The 26033-nt window shown below is 38.4% G+C and overlaps 1 protein-coding gene across 1 annotated transcript in view; it reads right to left on the bottom strand.

Moving 5' to 3' along the window:
* The window catches only part of LOC124716006 (histone acetyltransferase KAT8-like), a 104512-nt gene that overhangs the window by 3661 nt on the left and 74818 nt on the right, over positions 1-26033 (bottom strand). The window contains 6 exon segments of the mRNA XM_047243137.1: positions 18132-18376; positions 21066-21170; positions 21172-21273; positions 21275-21298; positions 21455-21673; positions 21853-21997. Coding sequence (XP_047099093.1) covers positions 18132-18376; positions 21066-21170; positions 21172-21273; positions 21275-21298; positions 21455-21673; positions 21853-21997 — 840 coding nt within the window.

Raw genomic sequence — 26033 nt, 5'->3', positions numbered from 1 at the left:
CACCTTCCACGTGTTCTGCCAATGAATCACAGTCTTTGGTTGGCTCTACCCACAATGTTATCTATGTGATTGTTCCAATTTAGGGTATTTGTAACTGTAATCCCCAAGTATTTAGTTGAATTTACAGCCTTCAGATTTGTGTGACTTTTTGCGTAATCAAAATTTAGTGGATTTCTTTTAGTACTCAGGTGTATAACTTCACACTTTACTTTATTCAGGGTCAACTGCCACTATTCGCACCATACAGATATCTTATCTAAATAATTTTGCAATTTGTTATGGTCACCTGATGACTTTACAAGACGGTAAATGACAGCATCAACTGCAAACAATCTAAGACAGCTACTCAGATTGTCTCCTATGTCGTTAATATAGGTCAGGAACAATAGGGGGCCTATAACACATCCTTCGGGAACACCGGATATTATTTCTGTTTTACTCGATGACTTTCCATCTATTACAATGAACTGTGACCTTTCTGACAGGAAATCACAAATCCAGTTGCACAAGTGAGGCAATATTCCGTAGGCATGCAGTTTGGTTAGAAGAAGCTTGTGAGGAATGGTATCGAAAGCCTTCTGGAAGTCTAAAAATATGGAATCAATTTGACATCCCCTGTGGATAGCACTCATTACTTCATGAGTATAAAGAGCTAGTTGTGTTTCGCAAGAACAATATTTTCTGAATCCATGCTGACTACATGTCAATTAATCGTTTTCTTCGAGGTACTTCACAATGTTTGAATACAGTATATGTTCCAAAACCCTACTGCAAATCGACATTAGTGATATGGGCCTGTAATTCTATAGATTACTCCTACTTCCCTTTTTGGGTATTGGTGTGACTTGAGCAATTTTCCAATCTTTAGGTATGGATCTTTCTTTGAGGGACCAGTTGCATATAATTGCTAAATATGGAGCTATTGTATCAGCATACTCTGAGAGGAACCTGACTAGTATACAATATGGACCGGAGGCCTTGCCTTTATTAAGTGATTTAAGCTGCTTTGCGACACCGAGGATATCTATTCCTATGTTTCTCATCTTGACAGTTGTTCTTGATTGGAATTCAGGAATATTTACTTCATCTTCTTTGGTGAAGGACTTTCAGAAAATCGTGTTTAATAACTACGCTTTAGTGGCACTGTCATCAATGACTTCACCTACATGGCAGAAAGAGCATTATACCAGTGAGGGCACAATTGGGATTAGCCTAAATGCGACAAGATTTATTACAACACTGAACCTGATGGATGGCTGCACCAGTGGCACAAGCAGTTCATGGAGGAGCATAACTGCACAGCCACCAACATAGTGAACTGTGAATCATACAGTATGGAAGTGGTGGAGTTTGTATAAAGATTGGAAAAAGGTTTAACAGAGGCAAACACATCTTAAGAATATACATAAATTTTACTAGAACTTTGTTACTTTCTTTGGTAGTGGAAAAGCTTTACTTCTCCACATTACCATTTTGACTTGATAAGGATAAAGAATTCATAGGGTGGTGAACAATACACAAGTGGCAACACTGGAGGTAAAGTCTGGTAGGTTACAAGTCAAGAAAGTATGGAGACTGCCTACACTGCTAATGTGCTGGTCACAGATAGGACCCACCACACATCAAAAATCAAATGTGTGTGAAATCTTATGGGACTTAACTGCTAAGGTCATCAGTCCCTAAGCTTACACACTACTTATCCTAAATCATCCTAAGGACAAACACACACACCCATGCCCGACGGAGACCTCGAACCTCCACCGGGACCAGCCGCACAGTCCACGACTGCAGCACCTTAGACCGCTCGGCTAATCCCGCGCGGCTCACCACACATCCCTGTAATGCTATTCCTTACCGTATCAGTCAGCCAAGCTGGTGCAGGTGCGTCGTTACGTAGGAATTGCCATTCATCGTGTCTTCTATTGGGATGCCAACATTAGTTTTTATTTATTTATTTATTTTTAATCCAACAGGAGTAGGGCATTCTTCAGAATGCAGGTCGTGATGGAATCTTACAAAGTAACCACAGAAGAGATTCGGGATGGATCGAGGAAGATGCAAGCCAATAAAACACCCAGTAACAGTGGACTGCCAATTGAGTTTTATAAGAAATTTTGGTACTTATAGTAACATTGCTTTGAAGGCAATGAAACTGTTGCTGCGTAGCAATTACCAATAGTACTGATAGCCTACAGAATACCCATGAGAAGATAAAAAAAAGTCATCCCATTTCCCTCATGAAATCTGATTAAAAGCTCGTGGGTTGCATTGTAGCAGCTAGAATAAAAAATATACTAAAGAAGATAATACATAACAGCCCGGCAGCAGCAGTACCAGGCTAAACAATCTTTGAAAGTCTAGTTGATTATAGAGGGATCACACTTACAGTGCAATACAACAACCAGATACAGCAATTTTAGATTTAGGTCAATATAATACCTTCGACAGGATTTCTCACCACTACTTTTTCCAACTACAGATATGGTGTAAACTTTATTCAAATGATTAAAAATATGCATAATCATCAGTTCTATGATTATCACCAAGAGACGATACACCTGACAAACTACATGTTGTGAGGTTGGTTCAATGGGCTGCCCTATGTCAAAGATGCTCTCTGTTATAGCAATTCAGCCACTAGTCAGAATTCATGGATTAAATCTGTACTCAAGCATAATGCAAATCATTGCATATGCAGACAATTGTGTCATCATACAATTGAATCAGGACCTTGAGGACGTCAACAGCTGGGCCTTGAGGACGTCAATAGCAGTGTACACGGGTATGAAAAAGCATCTGGCTCTAAGTTAAACCTCAGTAAAAGTAATCTGATGTCAATCAGGACAAGACTTAAAATGGATGAAAAGGCTTCATTCAGAGTACACGAGAACCTCAGACTGCTAGAAATAACATCAAGTAACTGCACTCTAGAAACAATGATGGGCAACTGGAAGAATTGGTCATGATGAGAAGCTGTCCACAACACAACACAACAGAATTTGACGCATAGGGTACATTTTGTCAACAACAAAATATTATAAAAACATATGGTTTGAAACTTCTTGGCAGATTAAAACTGTGTGCTGGACCGGGACTCTAACTCGGGACCTTTGCCTTTCGCGGGCAAGTGCTCTACTGAGCACTCGGTCCGGCACACAGTTTTAATCTGCCAGGAAGTTTCATATTAGCGCACACTCTGCTGCAGAGCGAAAATCTCATTCTGGAAACATATGGTTTGTTAGACAAATACACCCTTTGGTAGAAACAGTAGATAGAAAAATAATGGCTGCAATAGGCTGTTATAAAAAATGGCTCTGACCACTATGCAACTTAACTTCTGAGGTCATCAGTCGCCTAGGCTGTTATACCCTGGATGGGTGAAATCTTCAAGGTGGGGATAAATGTCATAATCTCCTCACCAGAAAAAGGGGATCCTTGGGCTAACAGGTGTCCAAAGAAAATGCACAGCACTTTTGATACAGAGAAATAATGATACGTGGACAGTCTGCTGAGTGTGGCTATAAGGACTTAAGCTGGACAATATCCATGTACCAATAAATTAGGAGGAAATACACAAAGCAAACAGTGGGACATTTCAGCTGGAAACTAACTACATCCAGGCAAAAGCAAGCACAATGCAAGATCAAATTACTGCTCAGCCACACTGGCTGATGAACAACAATGAAAGAGTCAGCCATATGGAAGTAAAGTATCCCTTGAAGGGCTGGAACATAATCTAAAAGAGCATTCACAAGGTCTTAGGAACCAAGATTCAGTAAATACATTTGTCAGAAAGTGACATATGTAGAAAGTGTGATCTTACTGACACACAGATATGTCTGGAGAGAATGACGTCATATGGGAATGGTGTAGAAAGAATTTTTCTATGATTTGCAGAAAAGCATGACAGAACATCTCACTAACGTAAGTGCTACAACCAGATGAAAACCAGTATCCCATGACAAAGAAAAATCCCTGGATATGGTTGGTAGGACATGCTCCACATTACTTGAATAGTGACCATGGAGAGAGATTGTATCTGGGCTAGAGAATAAACCTCACAGCCTAGGCACAACTACTAATGAAAGATGTTAAATATAGGCAAAAGTATGCAACCTATATCTAAGCACTGAAACTAATGAAAATAAGAGGTGAAAAGAAAGTAGGAAAAAATGAGAGCTAGAAATAAGAATGCTGATATTGCAGTGTGTCTGGTCAGCTGCTGCTGGAAGCTTCCTCTAATGAATTTGCTGTTCTTGCCGTTGCTAATGGACAAAGTATCAACAAGGGCATGCTGTGTGGCAAGACAAACGAAGCATTTGAGACGGACAACATAGATGTGCCAGCTCACTTTTCTAAGTTAATGTATTTTATCATATACCCAGTGGCATTGCTTGTTTTGGGCAATCACTCACTGAAATTGGGAAGACAGCAAGTGACCATGTTTTTAAACATTCTATGCTGAATCAAGAAAAACCATGTGAGTTTGGTGACAAGGGAAGGTACTCATAGCAAACCAGATGAGCCTGGTGACAAGGAAAGTTACTTGTAGTTGTCACTGACTTTTGGTGCAATTTAATGTGCTATGGATCACTGGAAGTGGAAGGAGGGGGAAGGAAATATGGAGTGCAAGGAAAGGAGTAGAAGCAGACCTGCTCTGCTAGTTACATGTTATAGCCTCCTCAACAAAGGGCAAATACAGAAAAAAATTCATCTAGTTGCATATTTTTGTACAGTGTTAGGGCAGAGTGTCATGAAAAATATACTAAACATCCCAACCTGTGGGATGTTAGTGTTGGGGTAGAGGGGCGTTTAAAGGTCACTTTATTAGGTATTTCTTGAATAACCCAAAAACTACAGCTTCTAGCGAAAATGGTTCCCAGTACAAAATTAAACTACATCAAATTTCCTTTAAAAAAGCTTCTATTCATTTTTTCTCTAGAACTAACAGTTTCCCCATTGCAGAGGATGGAAAAGTCACAAGTTATTAAACATAGTGTATTAATAGTATGAAATCAATTTTTTTGTTAAATGAAGTGTGTCAAGAACAAATATTAAATGATTGTGATTATCAAAGTACAATAGAACTGTGATGAGGAATCAGTTGTGTTCTGGAGATACAACTGGTGGCAGTGGGGTGGAGTGGGGTGGAGGGTAGAAGTGTGAGGGAAGGCAGGTTGCCAGAATGAGGTCACTTCTTCCCTCATTTGTGAATCTGCAAAATGTAGAGTGAGTAAGTAAGTCTCCACTCTCTCTACACCACTACACCACTACAGCACAGGAAATAACTACATGCTTTTTCACAATCACCTACATACATCCTCTGTAATCCACTGTACTGCGCATGGCAGAGGGTACCCTGTATAACAACTAGTCATTTCCTTTCCTGTTCCTCTCGCAGATAGAGTGATGGAAATACGACTGTCTGTATGCCTCCGTATAAGCCCTAATTTCTCATATTGTATCTTTGTGGTCCCTAAGCGAAATGTATATTAGCCACAGTAGGATCGTTCTGCAATTAGCTTCAAATGCTGGTTCTCTAAACTTTCTTAGTTGTGCTCTTCGAAATGACTGTCTTCTTCCCTTCAGGATTCCTACTTCAGCTCCAGAAGCATATCCGTAACACCTGCATGCTGATTGAACCTACCAATAGAAGTCTAGCAGCTCGCCTCTGAATTGCTTCGATGTCTTCTTTTAATCCGATCTGGTGCGGATCCCAAACACTCAAGCAGTACTCAAGAGTAAGTCACACTAACATCCTATATGCGGTCACCTTTACATATTAAATACACGCTCCTGAAATTCTCCCAATAAACCGAAGTTGGCCATTTGCCTTCTCTACCACAATCCTCACATGTTTGTTCCATTTCATACTGTTTCACAACGTTATGCCCAGATATTCAAACGGCGTTACTGTGTCAAGCAGCACACTACTAATGCTATATCTGAACATTACAGGTTTGTTTTTCCTATTGCTCCGCATTAACTCACATTTTTCTACATTGACAACCAGCTGCCATTCATCACACCAACTAGAAATTTTTTCTAGGGGTCATGTTGTCGCAGTATCAGCACCCAACAACCACAGATTGCTCCTTACCCTGCCCACCATACCATTTATACGTATAGAAAATGACAGTGGTCCTAACACACTACCCTGGGGCACTACCCTGTCTCCAATGAAAACACCATTGAGGACAAAATACTGGGTTCTATTACTTAAGAAATCTTTGAACCATGAAAACACCATTGAGGACAAAATACTGGGTTCCATTACTTAAGAAATCTTTGAGCCAATCACATATCTGGGAGCCTATTCCATATGCACATACCCTTGTTAACAGTCTGCAGTGGGTACCACGTCGAAGGCTTTTTGGAAATCTAGACATATGGAATCTGCCTGTTCTTTCATAGTTTGCATATACCGTGTGAGAAGAGATAAGGCTGGGTTTTGCAAGAGCGATGCTTCCTAAAGCTGTGCTGATTCATGACATGAGCTTTTCGGTCTCTAGGAAATTTATTATATTCAAACTCAGAATATGCTCTAGAATTCTACAGCAAACCGATGCTAATGATATTGGTCTGTAATTTTGTGGGTCCGTTCTTTTACGCTTCTACGCTTTTACGCTTATATACAGGAGTCACCTGCACTTTTTTCCAGTTGCTTGGTACTTTATTACAGTCAAGAGATTCGCAATAAATGCAAACTAAGTAAGGGGTGAATGATATAGAGTACTCTTTGTAAAATCGAACTGGGATTCCATCTGAACCTGGTGACTTATTTGTTTTCAACTCTTTCAGCTGTTTCTCCGCATCAGGAATGCTCATTACTATGTCATCCATATGGGACACTGTGCGATGGTCAAATGGCAGTACGTTTGTATTATTCTCCTGCGTCAATTATTTCTTAAAAGTGGAATTTAAAACTTTGGTCTTCATTTTGATATCTTCTACTGTCAAACAAGACAGGTCAATGAGTGACTAGACGGAAGCCTTAGACCTGCATAGTGATTTCACATAGGACCAGAATTTTTTCAGGTTCACTGCCAATTTCTGAATTTTGTAATTAAACCACAGTGGGTCTTTTCCATTTTTAATACACTCACTAGGCACATACTGATCCAGAGCACGATTCACAATCTGTTTAAACTTTACCAATAATTTCTCTATGTCCACCATTGCAGTTCACTGTCTTTGTGAGATGCTAACAATTCCCTATCTGCTCTTTCTAGCAGAAACACTCCCGTAATCCTCTTGACCGATTTATTAACTTTCATAACCATAGTCACCATGATGACATCGTGATGACTAACCCCATCTCTGTACTGACACCTCTGATAAGGTCCAGCTTGCTTGTAGCTACAAGCTCAAGATACTTCCACTACATGTGGGCTGACAAACTAGCTGTTGTAGACAGTTTTCAGGAAACATGTTCAAAATAACTTCAAAAGACTGTCTGTCTGAATCTCCTCTAAAGAATCCATACACATCCCAGTCTGTACTTGGTAGGTTAAAGTCACCACCAACTACTATTACACGATATGGGTATTTATGCACAACTGTCCACAGACTTTCTTTGAATGACTGTAGAACCGTCACAGTGGGGTCGGGTGGTTGGTAAAAACATCCAACAATTAACTTGGTTTCACCTACCTGTTATGTGTGGCCAGATAACACTCAATTTCAACCTCAGTAGAGACAATATTTTTGTCAACTACAATGTACACTCCCTCTCCTATGGCATCTAATCTGTCTTTCTGATAAACATTCCAAGACTCACTAAATATCCCAGAGCTTTTTACTTCAGGTTTTAGCCAGCTCTCAGTCCCAAGAATAATTTGAGGTTGAGAACTTTCCTTGAGAGCAGTAAATTCGGGAACTTTGTTACAAATACTTTCACCGACTCTTCCGCAGCATACCTTGTAAATCACTGGTAGTGCACACATGCCTGGAAAGTGTTTTTCCCCCACAAAATGCATTGAGTGCAGACATGTCTAGGCAGTGTTTATTTTCCACAAATCATGTTAACACTAAATGGAACATAGATATTTGTTACTAATAAAACCACACATATGAATAGAATCTACTTAAATCCCTGCACACCTCCTTGTGCTGCTAGCAGGGAAATTGACTGTTAGTCATCGTGTATGACTGTTGTGTCTCTCTCCTGGCAAATGTCAGTTGCCCACCATGAGAAGTGCTCGCTCTTCAGTTTACACACACAATAATCAACTATAACCTAGCCAACATTTCCTGTCCAGTTCTTTTCACGTGAGTAGACAAAATAACTTTGTGCTCATGTTTAAACAGTAGAGTGACTTTCAGTTTATTAAATGAGTTTTTATTTCCTGTAATTAAGAGAGTTTTTATCTAAAGTATGTTCCTATGAACAATGGCTGAAAAGTGTTTCATCTGTGATAGTGATGTTGTCAGTGACCTATGCAGTGTTGATGAGAAAGAATATACGGATTGGTAAATGTCACTTATTTGAGAACAAATGGAAAAGCAGATAATTTGGGCAACAAGAAACACATTGTTGTTCATGTACCTTTCAGAAAAACATACATCGAAGATAAGTCAATTAAAAGATTTCCGAGGCAGGCTGTTTTAGAGGAAAAGCATTAAATGTCAGCTGGAGTCAAATGTTTGCAGTCAGCTGAAAAGAAATTTGATTTTAAAACTAGCTGTGTGTTTTGTGCAGAAACAATTGATGATGAATTTTTTGATAAACAGAATAAAAAACCCCAAACGCTGCAGCGAAAGGTTTACAGTATTCAGTTCTTCAGCTACAATAGCACAACTACAGTTCGTGCAGAAGAGATGAAGGTGAATGGAGACACACCATCCAAAGACAAATCTGGCCTGTTAGGGATCTACATGGTACAGATGCAAGATGTCGCAAATACTGCTTTACAAATTTCTTTATAGGCTCAGAACATAAATTGAGAAAAAGCTGACAGCCTGAGGTTGAAGGAATTAATGCATCAACTGAAAAAATATTCAATTATATAGAGGGAAATGATGATTGCCAGTTCACCTTAGACCAGCTGATGGAGCGAGTTCTGGGAACATTACCTCATATAAAGAAAGTCAGGAACAAACTGGGAGAAAAGTATGGGGACTGCATTGTTTTCACCACAATGTACACCAGAAAAACTTGTGTGTGCATTAGTGGTTCAGTTGAAAAAATTGTGAACTTCCTTTTGCAGAAACCGTCCTTCTCCTCTATGTGTTCAGTGGGTGTGGCATGACTTCTGCCATTTACAATAAAAGAAACAAAGGATGGTTAAGCTGTTCAGTACAATTCCTATGCAAATGAAGATAGTATCAGATGCCATCAGTAATCTCCTACCAGTAGAGAACGTCGCACAGGCTAGTGAGAAAATGTTTCTGAAATTTACCAAGCACCTGAATATCAGCAACATCTGAATAAATTCTGGAATGCTGCATTCCTAAAAGCATCAACAAAGACATCCATATTCTCCCTCACTGCCACAAACAATAGGATCTGTGCACCAGCACGCTTTTAGAGTTTATTTACAGGTATATCAATTTCTTGTTTTTGCATAATGCTTTTTACAACACCATTTCTAATTACTTTCAGGTGTTTGGTTACTTATTTACAAACACAACAATGGCCCAAAAACCCCCTACCACAGATTGAATTGAGATGGAACCGAGGGGAGGATGGACTACTCTAACCAAAGACTCCGTAGCACCCGAAGTTATACTGAATAACATCTTTTGTCGATGTTCTACTGGCTGTGGAGGATGATGTGGATGCCAAAAACCCAGCATTACATGCACACATGCCATGGTACATGTATGGATGGTGCACCATTATTTTTAATAATTTGCATTTTTCCATCCCCTGCAATGTGGAAATTATTAATTGTAGAGAAAAAATGAACTTGACCGTTTTTGCAGGAAATTTATTCTACTTCAGTTTTCTACTGGGAAACATTTTCAAGAGAAGCCATGGTTTTTGAGTTATTCAAGAAATACATAAGAAAAGTGACTTTTAAACACTCACCCACCCCAACATTCACACCCCAAAGGCGGGGATTTCCATTATGTTGTACATAACACTCCCTCGTACCACTGTACAAAAAATTTCAATTACACAACTTTTCCCCCCTAATTTTCCTTTGTTGACTGGACTCATAGAGGTGAAATGTGACATGTCGTATACTAGGCTGTTCACAATTAAACCAGCTGTAGTCGTTAAGCTGTTAGTGGATTTCTCCACACTTTCAGAGGAAAGGCCGATTGGGTTAAATTGCATAGTTTTCAAACAGATTAGAAAATAGCTACTTGATGATGACGTTTCATTGAAATGTACAGAATCCTTATGTCAGATGAAGAAGTCACTGATGAAGATGATACTGAAAGTGATTTTGGGGATGATCCAATGACACTGCTAGAAAATGTGCCAATTTCAGAAAGTCGTTCAGCATTACGTAGCAGTGACGGAGTAGTGGTTCCTCGTATTACTATCAAAGAGGAATAACACAAAATTTCCTGAAGGTTACTTCACTGTGGCTTACAAAGTCTGGACAAAGCAGCCAAGAGGAAATGATCCTCCACAATGGTACCTTCCTGGTGTAGACCTAGACATGTCCCCTAGAGTCAAATTCACAACTGTAATAGCACAAAAAAGAAATTTAAAAAGCAAGACACTTTTGTAAAAAAACACCTTGTAAAGTTAGGACAGAAACATGAATGAGAAAGAATAAAGTAAGAGGTATGTGATTCCATTTATTATAATGCAAAAACAACATGAAATTACACATGGAAATACTACAAATTTGGCTGATGCTTTTTAAAGCACAAATTGATCCAAATAACCTTAACATTCAAAGCTTTCAAAACATGGCTGTAGTGGTCAGGGGAGGTTGTTTCTCACATGATCACATGTAAAGTTGACAGTGGATCTGTTGGTAATGCCACTGATATACAAAGGAAAACTAGTAAGGTGTTTCATTGGATAATATAATTTTACACTAGAGCAGGTAATTAATGTAGAGCAAAGGCAATTCATAGTGTCGTGGGATCTGATGCAACAACTGCCCATTCATACATGATAATGCCTGTTATTGTAATGGATGGCACTTTTCTTCCACAAGTGTATATTATTGTCTTGGAACCCAGTGGCAAATTTCCAGCAATCATGACGCTTCATTCAACCCAATGTCAAAGCATATACCCGCAAATCACCAAACATAACAAAAAGGGATTTGAAAGTGTTCCTCAGAAGAGGTGTAATGGCCACATTTGCACAGCAGAGATTAAAATTTTTTTTTAGGTTGCTTGTTAGCAAGTAAAGACTATGCTCCATACAATGAGACAGTTCCAGCAGATGTTGAATTTCACAACAAGCTGATCCCTGCAACAGTACTAGATTGGTACAACCAGTGGATGTTTTCTTTTCTCATCCATACTATGGCACAGTTCACTACAAATCTGACAGTGTTACTGTCCACAGCTAGAGGTAGGCAACTCAGAGGCACGCAATCAACATAGTCTTGCCAACTTTTGTGATTGTGCCTCCAGTCCCTCTCCCTGCCTCCCACATCCCTCTTCCTCAATCCACACCACCCAACACTACTCCCACCATCCATCATAACAAGTCCACCTACAGAAAAATAGCATTGGCACTTACTCTTGCTGGCATCGTGTAGGGACAGTGTGTGTGTGTGTGTGTGTGTGTGTGTGTGTGTGTGTGTGTGTGTTTTCTACTCTAGCTCGTAAAAGAATGACTACGAAAGTTAACAAGTTTTCTTTCCTTTGTGTGTGCCTGTTGACTACTCAACCCTTTTGTTTTTTGGTAAGTGCTTGGTCTCCCTTAAACCTACAGTACAAACTAATAAATAGTTATTTCTTAGAAAAAGCATACAATATATTTTTTTGGATATAAAAAAATGTGTAAAACAAACCAATTGAGATTGATGTGAGCATGGTGCATTCTGATTTACCCAAAGTTCTTTTAAAGTATGGGAATTTGTTTAGTATTTTCTACTGTGAATTAAGAGACTGACAATCACTGCAAAAGACCCTTACTGTATCATCTCAACACAAAAGGATGTTCTGTTCTTTCATGGTATTTGGTAAGCATAATGATGAAGTAGTATTTCCAAATGTCATTAGAGAACAATATTTTACAATCGTAGCAGCAAACAATTACATCAAAGTGCTATATTACCGCACCAAGAGCCCGCCAGAAACTGGTTATCCCCCCCCCCCCCCCCCCATTTTCTTTTTCTTTCTTTAAAGTCCTGGATACAATCATGGGTGGTTGGGATAAGTTAGTTGGTTGCTTGGTTGGTTTATAACAGGTGATTGCAGAGCAAAATACCATAATTTTTGAACTGCACAATGTATTTCAATTTGAGGCTATTTCTCATGTAAGGAAATTTACAGAATCTAACAAGGCTTCACAATAACGAATTATTTAGGAACAAAGGAGACAACTCATTGTGCTCAGTCGAACTAAGCACAATATAGGGATAGAAATGTGTGCATAAGAGTGAGAGAGTGTGTATTTTTCCTACAAGCTTGAGAAAGGAATTTCATTCTGAATGCTAGCAAAGCAATGCTCTGTACCTTTTGTTTGTGAACCTGTTGACAATGCAGAGCTTCTGGCTTTCGGTGAGTCGTGTCCTATATTCCTAAGTAATTCGTTATTCTCAACCGAAACTTTCCGTACATTAAAATATTTATTATAATCTATTTAAAATTTGAGTAAGAATTTTTCAAGTTTCTTTTAATGAGCTAGTTTATATTTACAGAGATTAACTAGGTGTATTGAACCATGTTGAAATAAGCCTTTGCTGTAAGATGTGATTCGACTCTATTATCAGAGGTTAAGATGTGAAGTGGATAAAAACAGGCCTTTCTATGAAAGAATACTAAATTGCACTTTTTGGATTACATTTAAGTATGAAAGCGTCACTGAATGTTATCTGACATGTTAGCAGTGGTAAGATAATAAGTGGCCAGACTGAGGTCCATATCGGTGATGCTTTGACATTCTGATCCTTTATTTTGTAACAGAGAATGTTACCTGTAATTGAATATCAAGCCACCTAATAGCGCAGACTACTTATTTGTGGCCATTTATGTTCCCTCAAAATGTGTGTGCCTTCAGCATATCCCCATTATTTCTGTCTTTTTGTTGTCCTCCTCTCCTCCTCATTTTGTAACTAAATTCTTCCACTCAAGCAGGATATCTACGAGCCAGATGTGCAGCTTCTTAAAGATTCAGTAGATAAGTGAATTTTATGAAAACATTTATATGTGGCCTTTTATCACATAATATATAATTGTCGGCCACCATTATGTTTCAGTGTCAGAAAATGTGCTGATTGAAGGATATTTTAATATTATTATACTGTTGTTGTTGTGGTCTTCAGTCCTGAGACTGGTTTGATGCAGCTCTCCATGCTACTCTATCATGTGCAAGCTTCTTCATCTCCCAGTACCTACTGCAACCTACATCCTTCTGAATCTGCTGAGTGTATTCATCTCTTGGTCTCCCTCTACGATTTTTACCCTCCACGCTGCCCTCCAATGCTAAATTTGTGATCCCTTGATGCCTCAAAACATGTCCTACCAACCGATCCCTTCATCTAGTCAAGTTGTGCCACAAACTTCTCTTCTCCCCAATCCTATTCAGTACCTCCTCATTAGTTACGTGATCTACCCACCTTATCTTCTGTAGCACCACATTTCGAAAGCTTCTATTCTCTTCTTGTCCAAACTAGTTATCGTCCATGTTTCACTTCCATACATGGCTACACTCCATACAAATACTTTCAGAAACGACTTCCTGACACTTAAATCTCTACTCGATGTTAACAAATTTCTCTTCTTCAGAAACGATTTCCTTGCCATTGCCAGTCTACATTATTATACTAAATTCCATAATTTCTGTGTCATCTGCCTTGCACTAGTCTGCTCTTTTTTTGTGTCATATGATGTGTGCAGCATCTGGCACAAGTTAACTGCTGAACTGATATCTCTATACATCACCTGAAATAAATGTGGCCATTTTAGTGCAATTTTTATTGTAATACTTTTAATTACCTGCTGCCTTGTGTTGGTTGCATGACATATTACCTTAGTGAAATTTAGTAATTTTTTCTAAGACTGTCACGGGGCTTCCCTTCTTAGTTTACCAAAAACTATTTAACTACCAATGTGGCTGTCCTGTCTGCATTGGTATCGTATTAATGTGATCTTACTACAATTTTGATTTTTCTTTACCTTCAGTCATCATCAACAGTGTGAACAGCTCACAGAGAGAGAGAGAGAGAGAGAGAGAGAGAGAGAGAAATGTAATTCTGAAAGTTTGGAAGTACACAGCAATGTCTGTTGTTGTAGTGTTGTGTATTGTATTTTATTTCAGTGAATACATCAATTTTACGTGTCTTTGGTGCTGTTTCCACTTTATGACATACAATTCAGTTACCACTATAAGAAGGAAAAAAGATTCCTCCAAGTCTTTATATACCATAAAATAAATTCAGAGAGCCTCGTCATAAGTACTGTTACATCTGCAAAACTCTATACTTCAGTCAGCAAGTTCTGCTTTGTGCAGATATCAAATAACCTTGTTGCTCACAGTCAATTTGTAAATGTGCACGTCACGCTACTGCTGGTGGCAAATGATGGTTTGGCAGTCTCAGCAGTGAGACTGGGTGTAGAAACCATCTTAAATGCCCATGTTGTCAACCTGATCCCCAGTTGGTCAACCATAAGGTACTGACCCATAAACCATGCATTTCCAATAGAGCAGGGACCACACAGAAGTCTTGTGGAATTCAAACTGAAGGAATATTTTTTTTACTGTTATTACAACTGGACATGGCCAATAGGGCAAGTGACATAACATTTAGACAAAAAGGACTGCATGCAGGGAGTGTGCCATGTAATTCCCATTTGTGAGCTTGCTTAAGACTTTAAGCTGCTTAGTAGAACTACATACTTTTTATGGAAAAGAAGATGTCTACTGTGTATTTCTTGTGTGAAAGGTGTGTCATATAGATGCCTACAGTAAGGTCAGGTTATTGATAGTAGAATTTTATCTCTTGAATCCACATTAGAAGTTTCTGTGACTCAAGCTAGTCAATGGTCCAGCTTCATTACACAGTGACACACTTCAAAAAAGACCCTTCAGGGGCACCCACCTGTCAATGACTGTAGAATTGCAATCTTAACTACATCAAGGAACAGGCTATCTTCCAAGTCAGCGTGAAGAGTTTAATATATATGCTTCAGCAGTCTCGTGAATTATGTTTGTGATACAGTCTTAGAAAGTCATGGCATTCAGCCATAAGTAGCTGCCTGTCAAGTAGTCACTTAGCCCTACTGAACAACCATTTTGGCACTTCCCTTTTGGGTTCAAATGGTTCTAAGCACTATGAGACTTAACATCTGAGGTCATTAGTCCCCTACACTCCGAACCACTTAAACCTAACTAACCTAAAGACATCACACACATCAATGCTCGAGGCAGGATTCAAACCTGCCACCGTAGCAGCAGCACTGCTCCAGACTGAAGCGCCTAGAACCGCTCGGCCACAGCGGCCGGCTCACTTTCGGGGGCTGTCTTCTCTTGTAGGTGATTTCAGACTGAGAAGTGGTTGCTTGAGCAAGACTGGCAGATGTCTGCTGTGTAGCAGCGTCTGTGATACATACTGTCATGTCATAGCAGAGAGCAAACCATGAGACAGTGCTGAAGTGACTCATGATTCTTTCCTCTTAGGAGATAAAGGAAGAATTGCACAGCACATTTTGTGCATTACCATCCCTCATATGGAGGAATGGTTGGAGGAGTTGAACAATGGCAGACACCAAAGTCTTGCTGTCTACAGATTCACTTGGTAGAAGATGCAGTGATCACTCTATGACTTTCCTTTGACCTTATATTGGGACTTTAAATCCCATTAAGACTGTGGTGAGGGCAACAGGTGAGATGTGGTATTAGTCATTGATAAATACAGCAAAGCTCCTCTTAGCTCTCTCACCAGTTTGGTCATCATCCTTGTGGAGAGTTCAGCTGCTTATTACAAGAGCAATTCAGTGTTTCCAGTGGGTTTCTTGGAGACAGATGAAAAGAAGTTTTACTATTCCTTTTTTTCCTTCAACGAGGCCTTGGTGAAGCCTATACATATGTTTGATGTGTTTTGGAAGATAATTTCTTAATTACAGAGATAAAAGATGAGATTGTTGGTAGCTGCTATGTCTTACATAGTTTCTTTGCCTCTGCATGTGGTATTTGTTTCATAATTTTGATGTCTTGGATTTCCTGCCACTCAACAAAACAGGACAGTTTCTACTCTATACTGGAGGATTGATTGAGCAGTAAATATTCTACTCCAGGTTCTTTTGAAGACGAATCACATTTCCTGCATGAGTCCTCCTCTTTGCATTCAAAAGTGTAGGGCTGAATTACTCACATTTTTTATATCTGTATAGTGGGTTAGGAACATAGGAAACCACTTTCGAGTGAAGAACTCCAGCTATTATAAATTCCAGCAGTATTGGCAAACTGAATGCATTTAAAGTTTTTAATTGACAGAATAAGGTAATCGGAGGTCAGTAAACGTCCATGTGCAGTCGTAAATAATCAGAACATATAAGCAAGTAACCACAAATAAACTGTCACAAAATCTTTGGGCTTAGAGCCGGGGCGGGGCGGGGCGGGGAGGGGAGGGGGGGGGGGGGCAGGGCAGGAAATAAATAATAAGCCTTAAAGGGGGAATGTCTATTTCATTACTGAGAAATAAAAGCAATAAACAAAATAAAGACAGTCTGTTCAAAAGTGCACATCTGTAAACCAAAATTTGCTGTTCGGTAACATTCCATACCATGATGTTTCATCTCATGCACATGGTGATGGCAACTGTCTCAGCCACTGGCATGCTGTTCACAAAGTGGTCAAGAAACTTCTGTTGAAACCTGCCCTGCTTTTCAACAAATATCCTCTTGAGGTCACCCACAGTGTAGGGAGCCTGTGATGATGCAGATTAGAATAGTTCTTAGTGTCCTTTTAAGAGAAGTACTTTAGTGGAACCACACAAAACATTGTCACAAAATTTTCACAGCAGATGACTATATTAAACAAATACTAATTACTCAAAGTTGGTTTGATGGATTTCAACAGTTGTCAAGCATGTTCAATTACGTGTATCTCTGCACACACCCCAGACAAACCATTCCTTTTCAGAGATTTTTGCCTCCTAGGTGTTCATGAGGTGTGCTCATGCTTAAGATGTGCATTAATGCCAGGCCACATAGACACTCTTCTACAAATAATATTGGGCTTCAGACAAATGCTGCACACACTGGCGAAAAGAACTTTATGCCATTGATCCAGGTAACATTCCAAGTGTTCTCTTACCCACTTTCTTTGCGCAACAAAATGCTTTTGGGGGGTTTCAAGAAGGTAGTTCTGTTGCATTCTTGCATCTCTCCTCCGGTTACGTACCAGCCATAATATGTAGTTATTAGTCATCCAGCAATGCTAATGTTGTACACTGGTGCCCATTATGGGGCAGATCTTCAGTATTCTGTGTGCCACAATAATGGATGGATGTTCTAATGATGTCACTATGTGCACACCAAATTGGTGGGCAACTTCCCACATTGACAATGTATGAACAGCCATGAGAGTATACCATTACACCAGTAGCTGTCCATAGGTATCTCCTGTGTTCAAACATCATCGAGAAAAAGGTTACCAAATCAATAAAAACATAACTTTTCCAAGTCATACAATATTATTTTGGAGCAGATTAGAATAGTTCTTAGTGTCTTCACGATAAAGGATGGCAGCCAAGAGAAGTACTTTAGTGGAACCACACAAAACATTGTCACAAAATTTTCACAGCAGATGACTATATTAAACAAATACTAATTACTCAAAGTTGGTTTGATGGATTTATTGATATTATTCTGTTGTTATTAGAAACTTACAACTGATAACACTATGAAGTTTATTTTAAGCACACGAACAGAGTTCAGTAGATGCTAATACTATTTCTCACTAGTCTGAAACACCTCACCTCTAGTATATGGAACCAAAAGAAGTAGTACCAACTTCTACATACCAGATTAGTTCACAGTACCTGAGTTCTTTGATAGAAAGTGTTCCTCGGAAATCTCTTAAAATTTCAAGAAGAACCCATGACCAATAAGAACGGTAGCTCAGTTTTCCCAGGTCTGACAGAGGCTTCTCTGGACTCCCAACAGCAGATTCCATCTTCGAGAGTTCATAGCTGAATGCAATCAGCAGTTTACCATAACCCTGACGCTGATATGGTGGCAGTGTTAGAATACAAGCTACATTGTTTCCATCAGGTGATTCTTTTTCCTGAAATGACAATGAGAAAATTGTAGCAACTAAAATGTATGTGTGGGTGCGTGTGCGCCACATGCCCCCATTCCTACACACACACACACACACACACACACACACACACACACGGAGGGGGTCACTTCTACACAATCTTCACGCAATGAAGAAAGTCTTGAAAGAAAGAAAATGAGACACATTATTACAATATAAGCCTCATCATAACTCAAACGGAGTAAGTGTTTTTAAAATATAGGCAATCTCTCAAAAAATAATCATTTTCATGAAAGAAATTATCAACATGTAGATTTTGGTAGACAAAAAAGGAGATTACTATGATTAAAGTTTGACAGAGTGCATCACATAGTACACCGGTTGAACAAATCATGGAAGAAACTTAGAAGCATTATAACGAACTTCAAAAATATTTGCCAGTATCAAATAATAGAGTTTATTTAATGATTCCACATGAAGCGCGCGCGCCCCCACCCACCCACATACACAAACACAAACACACACACACACACACACACACACACACACACACACAAACACACACACACACTCAGCAATCCAGATTTTTAGTATGTTATTCATGGCACTCCCTCCTACCAATGTCAAAGAAATTTGTGAGTACACAAATTTTTTCCTCTACTCAAACTTTTTTCATCTTCTTTGACTGGGCTATTAACTGATATCGCTCCACTGATTCCACCAGTTATGAGTCACTAAATTTAATTCAACTGTTTCCAGCAACTGTCTGAAACAAAATAGGAAGGCACAAATAATCAGAATTAAGGTGGCCAGATGAAGATTTGAGCCTGCTCCTCTCAAATACAATGCCAGCAGCTTAACCACTGTGTGCCTGGTGGACAATACATAGAGACAATGATTAACAGAAATGTGACTTTCAGGAATGGCACTTAAAACAACGGTACAGTTCAGGAGGCAAGATCTCCATTATGAGATGCAACTGACAAACAGGATTCAAAAGACTGATAGGTATGATGTGGAGACATGGCAAATAGTAAGCTACAAATAAGAGAGGAATATTTGGAAAAGTAGGTGCCAAGGAAAAAATAAAATGCCAGAGATGGGAAAGAGAGATTAAGTTTAAATCAAATGGGAAATGATGGAAGCAGAAGGTACATCCTTTTCAGAAAAAAGGTCATTGGAGACAGACCACACATGTGGATTGGAGAAGGATAAGGAAGATTATTGACAGTGTCTTTTTGGAGGAACGATACTGGAATTTTTCCTGCAGCAATTAAGAGAAATTCATAAACACTAAATCTGGATGGTTGGATAAGAATTTTAACCATCATTCTGCCACATGAAAATCTTACACCTCACAGCACCATCCCAAATAATTTAGTATTTTGCTCCAATCTTTCAGTTTCTATTCTCTCTCTTTATTTTCTTTTCTATATTCACCTGAACCACTTGATACGAGATCTTCTGCATCCAGTTAATTTTCCAGCCACCTTTGTTTAACTATATAATTAATTAACAGATTAAATAAAGAATATGGCAGCTTTGAGACAACCAGGATGAATGAACTAACGGAGTATGTATCAGAATACCTTGTAAACAACTATACAGGATGGAGCCCATGGATGATGTGAGAGAGAGAGAGAGAGAGAGAGAGAGAGAGAGAGAGAGACAAGGTGATGAGACATAATGTAAAACATTGGTAGTTACTCAACCTGGTCTCTACTGCCCAGTAATGGGCATTCCAGCTTTCATAGTGGGTGCTAGGTGGCATGGGTTTTAAAAACATTTTCATTAGGTTTTCATAAAATGCTGACAAAGTGTTTGGTAAATAATTATTACTGGATGCTTTAGCTTGCTGCAACTCTGATTTACAAATTTTGTGAAGTTACTTCCCTAATTTACCAATTCCCATTGCTGTGGAACTGGTGGTCAGTTAGAAAATTTTACTACCAATAGACATACAAAAGTGGGTGGTAGGGTAAAGGAGATTGACTACACCTGATGTACAATATTAAATTTTCCTTCTTTATGCAAAAAATTGAGACACAAATTCACTGTACAAAGTGATGAATGTGGTAATAAAGATTACTATAAAATATCCCAATCTCTCCTTATCTCTTGCTTGTCAACTGCCCTTTCAGTCATACCTAAGTTGCCAGTTTGTAAATCATTTATGTTACTGGCTTCTCATTCTTGATTTCTTTCCCTCATCTTATACTATTGAGGGTTGTTCCTGACAAACCCTAGTAATAATTTGCTTCTTCTTCCACCTTTCTTTTTATTATTAAGTGAAGGGACTTCTCTTGTGATAAGACAGTTAATACATGTGTTGTCAATCTGTAATTCTCTTGAAAGTATTTTCTTCTTCTTCATTGTGTTTTCAAGTCCAATATACTCACCCAGTAACTTGGAATTTCTTATGGGAGAAACTGGAAAACAAGGAAATCTGCTAAGGTGGCTGGCACTAGTGTGCTTCTGATCAGTACCACACTCAGTTAGCGAACAATACTGTTCACAGTAACATTATATAGGATTATTTTATAATTTATAGTAATAATATTTCAGTTTTGGTTTTATTTACGTGATTTGTTTTATACGCTGCTTTTCCTGCAAAATTGGTCAATGAAGTTTTTTTTTCTTCATTGGTAACTTTTATTTCATGCAAAACATCTGAATGATCAATCCAGTTCACATACATTTATGATGCCCTTACCTTGGAGAAGTACCCAACAAGGTGTGCTCCATGTTTATCTACTTCACACAGTATGTAAAATAGAAATGGCTCCACATCAAAATATAAAGTTTTATGATCAAGGAAACAACTTTGCCAATAAACACAAATTTTGGCTGTATATTTTATGATCTTTCCCATCCACCTCCCAAATGGACAATGTTCCTTTCCTATAAATTTCTTTTCCGGGGTGGTTGTCTTGATGTGCATTCACTCTGCAACAAATTGAAAGATATTTCTATATGATTTTACAATCTCAATGGGGACCTCAAAACTGTTATAATTAAGTTTTATCAAGATAAATATTTTATATCCTGTTCACACAAAATCAATTATGATAAAACTGTCAATAATGATTTTTTTTAACTTACCATATGGTAACGGTAAGTCTTCTCCAGCCGCATGTACTTAAGACAGTATTCACATATCCAAAGCTTAGACTGCTTCCCATACTCATCAGGATATGGACTAAAGTACCAAGTATCTATCTCATAACGACCAATCTGAATTCTGTCAATGTATTTTACCTTTGTTATTGCTTCATGTTCTTTCTCCAATGCGGCAGTTGTTGGATCCATTTCAGCATATGTCTAAATATTGAGTTACATTAAGTGTATGTTACATATTATTTGGCATAGGCAAGTAACACAAGCTAAAAGCACTGCAGTATATTTACAAGTCCATTTAATCTCACCCCATAATGGGACAAGAAAGAAATTAGCAATCATGTACAAAGTTTTAATTAATATTTCACCTACAGAGCTACTACCTTTTGAATGTGGTTAATTTCATCGTGACGTCTCTTCTGATTCCGAGTAATTTTTCTATCAGTCTGATCTGACAGCAAGTCTGATGAATTCTTTTCATTGTTCTTCCACTGCTGGTCTGACATATGGAAGCGAGAGCTCATGATCCTGCAATGTTTTTAAGGAATTTCAAAGTGTAGAATCAAGCACTTAAATATACAAAAACTACCACAAAGAAAAAGGTTTACTAATATCAAATATAGGTCTTAATTTGAGAAAGAAATGTATAAAACTTTTATGAGGCACAGAAGGTGATATAGAAGTGAATCGCGGATTGCAGAAAAAAACAGAAAAGACAAGACTCAAATTGTTTGAGGTGTGGTGCTACAGAAGGATGCTGAAGACTGAGTGGACTTATTAGATAAAAAAATGAAGTTCTCCACAGAATCAACAAGGAAAGAATGTGTGGAAAACACTGACTAAAAGAATACACAACATAATAGGACTTAAACTCCAATAGTGACACTTTGAATAATATGTCTGTTTTAGGCCTAAATACTACTGACATGGAAGGAGGGCAACGGGTAGTTTGGCCTTGCCACGATTCCTTGGGTCATGTACAGACACTCTGATTTGTACGATTGGAGGAGAGGGCAGATAGGTGAAATGAAGAGAATCCAAAACTGAGCAAGATACCAAATGGTCACATGTAGCAGAAATTGGCAATAACGAGAAACAGATAATATTAAGAAACTTGAAAACTTACAATGAATCTGTGAGACAAAGTCTTTGTTGTTGTTGCCTTCAGTCCAAACACTGATTTGATGCAGGTCTCCATGCTACTGCGTTCTATACTAGCCTCTTCATTCCAAGTAATTACTGCTACTTACATCCTTCTGAATCTGCATAGTGTATTCATCCCTTGATCTCTGACTACAATTTTTACCCCCCTCCAGTACTAAATTGGTTATCTCTTGATGTCTCAAAATGTGTCCTACCAACCGATCCCTTCTTCTAGTCAGGTTGGGCCACAAATTTCTTTTTTCCCCAATTCTATTCAGTACCTCCTCATTAGTTATGTTATCTAGCCATCTAATCTTCAGCATTCTTCTGTAGCACCACATTTCAAAAAGCGTCTATTCTCTTCCTGTCTAAACTATTTATCATCCATGTTTCACTTCCATACATGGCTACACTCCATACAAATATTTTCAGAAAAAACTTACTGACACTTAAATCTCTACTCGATGTTAAGAAATTTCTCTTCTTCGGAAATGCTTTTCTTGTCATTGCCAGTCTACATTTTATATCCTCTCTACTTTGACTATCATCAGCTATTTTGCTCCCCAAATAGCAAAACGTGTCTACTATTTTCAGTGTCTCATTTCCTAATCTAATCCCCCAGCATCACCTGATTTAATTTGACTACATTCCATTGTCCTCATTTTGCTTTTGTTGATGTTCATGTTGTGTCTTCCATTCAAGACACTGTCCATAAATGCTCTTCCAAGTCCTTTCCTGGACTTTAATTCTTACTCCAAATTCTTCTTTTGTTTCCTTTACTGCTTGCTCAGTATATTCCTTTACTGCTTGCTCAGTATACAGATTGAATAACACTGGAATAGGCTACAACGCTGTCTTACTCTCTTCTCAACCACTGCTTCCCTTTGATGCCCCTCAACTCTTATAACTGCCATCTGGTTTCTGCACAAGTTGTAAATAGCCTTTCGCTCCATGTATTTTACTCCTGTCACCTTTAGAATTTTTAAGAGACTATTCCAGTCAACACTGTTAAAAGCTTTCTCTGAGTTTACAAATGCTATGAATGTAGGTTTGCCTTTCCTTGATCTACCTTCTAAGAGAATATCATCGAGTCAGGATTGCCTTACATGTTCCTACATTTCTCCGGAACCCAAAATTATCTTCCTCAAGTTTGGCTTCTACCAGTTTTTACAATCTTTTGTAAAGAATTCATGTTAGTATTTTGCAACCATCACTTATTAAACTGATAGTCTGGTAATATTCACACCTATTGGCACCCGCATTCTTTGAAATTGGAATTATTATATTCTTCTTGAAGTCTGAGAGTATTTCGCCTGTCTTGTACATCTTACCAGATGGAAGAATTTAGTCATGGCTGGCTCTCCCAAGGTTATCAATAGATCTAATGGAATGTTATCCAAGTTGAAACAAGGTCCTGGAACCTTGTTTCGACTTAAGCATTTCGGTGCTTTGTCAAATTCTTCACACAGTATCATATCTTCCTTCTCTTCTTCCTCTATGCCCTATTCCATTTCCATGATACTGCCCTCAAGTACACATCCCTTTTATAGACCCTCTATATACTACCTCTTCCACCTTTCTGCTTTCCCTTCTTTGCTTAGGACTGGTTTTCCACCTGTGCTCTTGATATTCATACAGTTGGTTCTCTTTTCTCCATAGGTCTCTCTAATTTTCTTATAGGCACCATCTATCTTACCCCAGTGATATAATATGCTTCTACATCCTTACATTTGTCCTCTAGCTATTCCTGCTTAGCCATTTTGCACTTCCGGTCAATCTCATTTTTTAGACTTTTGTATTGCCTTTTGCCTGCTTCATTTACTGCATTTTTATGTTTTCTCCTTTCATCGATTAAATTCAATATCTCCAGTGTTACCCAAGGATTTCTACTAGCTTTCTCCTTTTTACCTACTTGATCCTCTGCTGCCTTCACTATTTCATCTATCAAAGCTACCCATTCTTCTTCTACTGTATTCCTTCCCCCTGTTCTTGTCAGTTGTTCCCCAATGCTCTCTCTGAAACACTCTACAACCTTTGGTTCTTTCAGTTTATCCAGGTCCCAGGTCCCATTTCCTTAAAATCCTACTTTTTTGCAGTTTCTTCAGTTTTAATCTGCAGTTCATAAGCAATAAATTGTGGTCAGAGTCCAAATCTGCCTCTGGAAATTTTTTACAATTTTTAAATTTGGTTCCAAAATCTCTGTATTATCATTATATAATCAATCTGAGATTCTTAAACCAAGTGTTAGTGATGATTACATTATGCTCTGTGCAAAATTTTACCAGGTGGCTTCCTCTTTCATTCTTTTCTGCCCAGCCCAGCCCAGCCCATATTCACCTACTACTTTTCCTTCTCTACCTTTTCCTACTATCAAATTCCAGTCCCCCATGACTATTAAATTTTCATCTCCCTTAACTATCTGAATAATTTCTTTTGTCTCATCATACATTTCCTCAATTTTCTCCTCATCTGTGGAGCTGGTTGGCATATAAACTTGTACTACTGTGGTGGGTGTGGGCCTCATGTCTATCTCTGCTACAATAATACATTCACTATGCTGTACATAATAGCTTATCTGCGATTCTATTTTTTTTATTGATTATTAAATCTAATCCTACTTTACCTCTAAAGTGTTACGTACATCAAAAGAAAAAATGGAGGAGTGATACTAAAGCAGAGAACTTATTGTAGCTGGGATGAACATTAAGGATCACAACAAAATGCAAAATTAATAAAGGAAATCAAAAGGGAAACACTTTGGATACAAATACATGAAACACATTAGATATGATAACTGCAAATCTTGTGTAAGAGTGAATAGATATAAACTAACAACACACTTTGAAATGTACTACAGAACATATTCTGCACCACCACTGCAGTGAATTTGCTGCCAAAGCCTGCTTTTTCCATGACATACAGTACAGTAGACCACTGCTATTTCAAAATGAGATAAACTGTAAACTCTGTTAACCTGTAACAGCCGTTTAGTCCCTGCCAAATTACATAAAAAACTACCGCTTAAATTGAATTCTGTATAATTTGTACTACAAACTAAAATTTGGTCCACACACTACATTTGCCTTATCTTATTCTTCTTTTGGACCAAATGAGTATGTGCATACGTGGCACTGTGCACTACAGTATTTTTCGCTATGCATTTCACATAATTTTTCTCAATAATGTACCATACTGCAATTTTGCAACAATGGCCCCATCGCTTCCTTGCTGCTTACATGTCATTACCACAGTGTAAGACACAGCGGCAGGGAAGAGAGGGGTTGGACACCAGACCATATGAAATGTGTGACATGCAACAATCCTGAGAACTCTCTGTCTCTGTCAACGGTGAATTTGATTTTTTCCTTTCACTCCATCAATCATAATATGCTGCTAAAACATAAATGAAGGCATAATACTC

This window comes from Schistocerca piceifrons, chromosome 1, assembly GCF_021461385.2.
Source record: "Schistocerca piceifrons isolate TAMUIC-IGC-003096 chromosome 1, iqSchPice1.1, whole genome shotgun sequence".
Classification (NCBI taxonomy): Eukaryota; Metazoa; Arthropoda; class Insecta; order Orthoptera; family Acrididae; genus Schistocerca; species Schistocerca piceifrons.
Note: the sequence above shows the minus strand (reverse complement) of the source record. Positions and strands in the feature narration are given on the sequence as shown.